At 35.7% G+C, this 3,958-nt stretch overlaps 1 protein-coding gene across 1 annotated transcript; it reads right to left on the bottom strand.

Moving 5' to 3' along the window:
* Positions 1–2,703: 2,703 nt before the first annotated feature.
* Positions 2,704–3,630, bottom strand: LOC102278695 (olfactory receptor 8J3-like). Its single transcript, XM_070366944.1, has one exon. The coding sequence runs from the start codon at positions 3,628–3,630 to the stop codon at positions 2,704–2,706; it is 927 nt and encodes a 308-aa protein (XP_070223045.1).
* Positions 3,631–3,958: the final 328 nt, after the last annotated feature.

Raw genomic sequence — 3,958 nt, forward strand, 5'->3', positions numbered from 1 at the left:
TGTTTTAATAAATGTGCCATTTGATCCTAATACCTATTCAAGATATAGAACATTATCAACACCAAAAATGGTCCCTGATATTTTAAATGCCCCCAGAATATCCCTACACCCCAGGCTACTCCCATTATAATGATGAACAACATCCCCCAACTTCTACTTATTGCTGCTATAAGCTTATTTTCCCTGTTTCTGAATTTCATATAAGTGGAATCACACAATAAATAGTCTCAAATAAGCAGTCTTTCACTCAGCATAGTGATTTTGAAATTTATTTGTGCTGCATTTATACAGATACATAATAATTGACTATATGCATATATCCCATCTTTAACTGTTCTCCTCTTATTGATGGGTATTTGAATTTTGGCTTGTTGTAATAAGTCTAGTGTTAACACTCCTATATAACTGTATATGTGCAGATATGTGGGGCTTCCCAGAGGGTAAAGAACCTGCCTGCCAATGAAGGAGACATGAGATGAGATGCAGTTTCCATCCCTGGGTTGGAAAGATCCTCTGGAAGAGGGCGTGCAACCCGCTCCAGTATTCTTGCCTAGTGAATTCCATGGACAGAGGAGTCCATAGTGTCACAAAGAGTCGGGTGCAACTAAAGTGACTTAGCATGCATGTGTATCAGATCAGATCAGATCAGATCAGTCGCTCAGTCATGCATGTGTAAAGAGGTATTAATTTCCATAGCAATAGATCTATGAGGGAAGTTACTGGAACATAGATAACTATATATTTAACTTTATAACAAACTGCAGATTTCTAAGCTAACTGTTGCATTTGCATTACCTAAAACCATGTATGAAAATTCATACTTTCCCCACATACTTGCCAATACTTGAAGTCAAAATTAAAAAAAGACTTATAAATTGAAACTGGGATAAAAAATAATATTGTGAATTTGATTTTCACTTACTTGATTAATTATACTGAACAATTTTCTATATACTTATTGTTCATTCATATATCTCCATCTTAAATGTCTAAATTTTGTTCATTTTAATTGATTTTTCTTTTCATTGATTTTTAGAATTTTTATAATTGTGATAGATAAAATTACTTTTTCAAATTTTATTTGAGAAGTTTTACTTTTTGATTTTTCTCTTTAGCACTTTGACCCATGATCTTGAAGTTTTACAAAGAAGAGTTTTGCTACCACTGAAAAAGACAGAACAGTCTCTCCCACCAAACAGTTCTATGTGTACAAAATAGATTGGGATGAAGATGATGAAGTGGGCAGGAGAGGACATAAAGCTGAAAAATTCCCAACCTAAGATACACAGACTGACACTGAAGCCTGAGAAGGGAGCAGGAGCACACAGAATCACTCTCTGTTGTCACTTCAAGGATTACGCTAATTTTCTTGAAAACATTGATGTTCAGGGGACTTGGAGTCTGTGTTGGACATGGGGACATCATATTACGAACATTTTTAAATATTGTTATAATCTTAAGAGAGTTTATTTTATTTGTTCCTTTCCTTTTTTATTTTAGAAAAAATTAACAAGGTTGTGTCAGACTACAAACTCTGTCTCATGAGTGGTTACATAAATATGTCTTTATATTTTTAGCCTTGTCTGGGATTCCTGGGTAGTTCAGTGGTAAAGAATGCACCTGCAGGAGACTCAGGAGACGTGGGTTTTATCCCTGGATCAGGAAGATCTCCTGGAGGAAGAAATGGCAACCCATTTGAATATTCTTGCTTGGAAAATTCAATGGACAGAGGAACCTAGTGGGCTAGTCCATGGGGTCTCAAAGTGTCAGACATGACTGGGCACATGCATGCACACACACACACACACACAACCTTTCCTGGGATACTAAAGTCTCCACACCTACATGCCTCGAGACCAGTGAATTGCACAGATTTTGTACAAATAATATGGATCTGACTTTCACTAGCTGTTTATCCCCAAAATTTCTGTGGCTGTTGTCTCAAACTTTTCACTTTTTAGATTAGAAAAAAGGGCTTGTATTTAAGATTTCTGTTTGAAAGATGTGGACTAGGACCTTACTTTTCTTAAATTCTTTGAATGCATTAGGTTATATGAAGCACTATTTAAAACTATAATGTTGGTTTTATAACATATGTAGATATAGTAATAGCACAAATGGAGAGTACAGTAAAGGTTCTGCATTTTACCAGAGTTAAGTTTTTATTAGTGTGAAGTACACTGTGATAAGGTACATATTATAATCCCTAGATAAATCAGTAAGAAAAGAACTAAAATATATATAGTAAAAAATCAACTTCTGCTTCTGCAAAAATGTAGAGAAACAGAGACCAGATTTATGCTGTCACCTGAAATAACCAAGGTAAAAGCCCCACTCAGTCAAAATGTATGAAACAATGGTTTTAAGACACTGAACATCAGGAAGGGAGAATTACAAAAGAATATAAGGAAACTTTGAAGGTGATGGATATGATATGTTCATTATCCTAGTTATAGTAATGGTTTCATTTATGTGTATATATTTATTTCAAACCTTACCAAGCTGTCCAATTTAAATACATGTGGTATATGTCAATAATATCAAAATAAAACTTTAAAAGCAAAAAACAAAAAACAAAACAGAAATTGTAAAATCAGAAAATCATCCATTCCTTTAGCTTCTAATGTTGTTCAGACTATATTCCACACAGTGGTAGCCTATCTTAACTCTCTCTTCAGTGACCTATAGACTTCTAACACTACATTAATAATTGGTCAGAAATTTCCTCAAGGCAGCCTTCACTTCCTTGTTCCTCAGGCTGTAAATTATGGGATTCAGCATGGGAATCACCAGTATATAAAACACGGAGGCCATTTTATCAGTATCCAGTGAATGATTATTTCGAGGCTGCAAATACATGAAAAGCAGAGTTCCATAGAAGACTGACACTGCTGTCATATGTGAAGCGCATGTAGAGAAGGCTCTTTTCCTTCCTTCTGATGAGCGTATCCTTATAATGGACACAATGATGTTGAAATAAGATGCTACAACCACAGTTATGAAAAACATCAAGTTTGTAGATGCAGATATGAATACTACTGTTTCTGGAAAGGAAGCATCAGAGCAAGACAATGCTAACAGAGGGACGGTATCACAGTAAAAATGATTGATTACATTGGAAGAGCAATAAGACATAGAGAATACACAACATGAAACTACAACAGTTGTGGAAAAGCTATAGAGGTATGTGAGGGAAACTAGCAGAAAGCAGGCCTGTCGAGACACCACCACCATGTAGAGCAGGGGGTTACAAATGGCCACATAGTGGTCATAGGCCATCACAGCTAACATGAAAATTTCAGCTACAATGAAATCCAAGAACCCTCCTAGTTGGGTGGCACATTCATAAAAGGAGGTGGTATGCTTTTTTACTAAGAAATTTATCAGCATTTTAGGGGCGATGACAGTTGGATTGCCAATATTGATGATAGCCAAGTGCCTGAGGAAGAAATACATGGGAGTCTGAAGTCGAGAGTCCACACTGGTGAGGGTGATGATGCTTAGGTTCCCTGTCATGGTCAGTCCATAGATGACCAGGAAGACAAAGAAGAGTGGGATCTGGAGGTCTGGGCGTACTGAGACTCCTGTGAGAATAAACTCAGTGACTCGGGTGAAATTTCCGTTAGCCATGTATGAGTTTGGAAAGTCATCTATATGGAAGAAAAAGAGACTTGGTTAGAAATTAAGGAATTATCTTCTAGGACTGTCAATAGATGGCAAAAGCATCCCTTGGATGAGATTTCCTCAAAGAATTTATTGAACTCATGTTTCTAGGTATTAAATCATATTTGAAATCATCTATTAAAAAGAACATTCAAGTGTAGCAAATTAAATAGATGATCCAACATTATGAATATTTCAAAGATCCAATCCATTGAATTTTATTAAGTTATGGATATCTTATTAGCTTCAAAATATTTAAAGCCATGATTCATGCCATGACATCATATTGATATCT

The sequence above is a fragment of the Bos mutus genome, unplaced genomic scaffold (assembly GCF_027580195.1).
Source record: "Bos mutus isolate GX-2022 unplaced genomic scaffold, NWIPB_WYAK_1.1 CTG326, whole genome shotgun sequence".
In the NCBI taxonomy this organism is placed as follows: Eukaryota; Metazoa; Chordata; class Mammalia; order Artiodactyla; family Bovidae; genus Bos; species Bos mutus.

Coding starts and splice junctions, on each gene's coding strand:
- LOC102278695 (XM_070366944.1), bottom strand. CDS start 3,630: ATGGCTAACGGAAATTTCACCCGAGTCACTGAGTTTATTCTCACAGGA.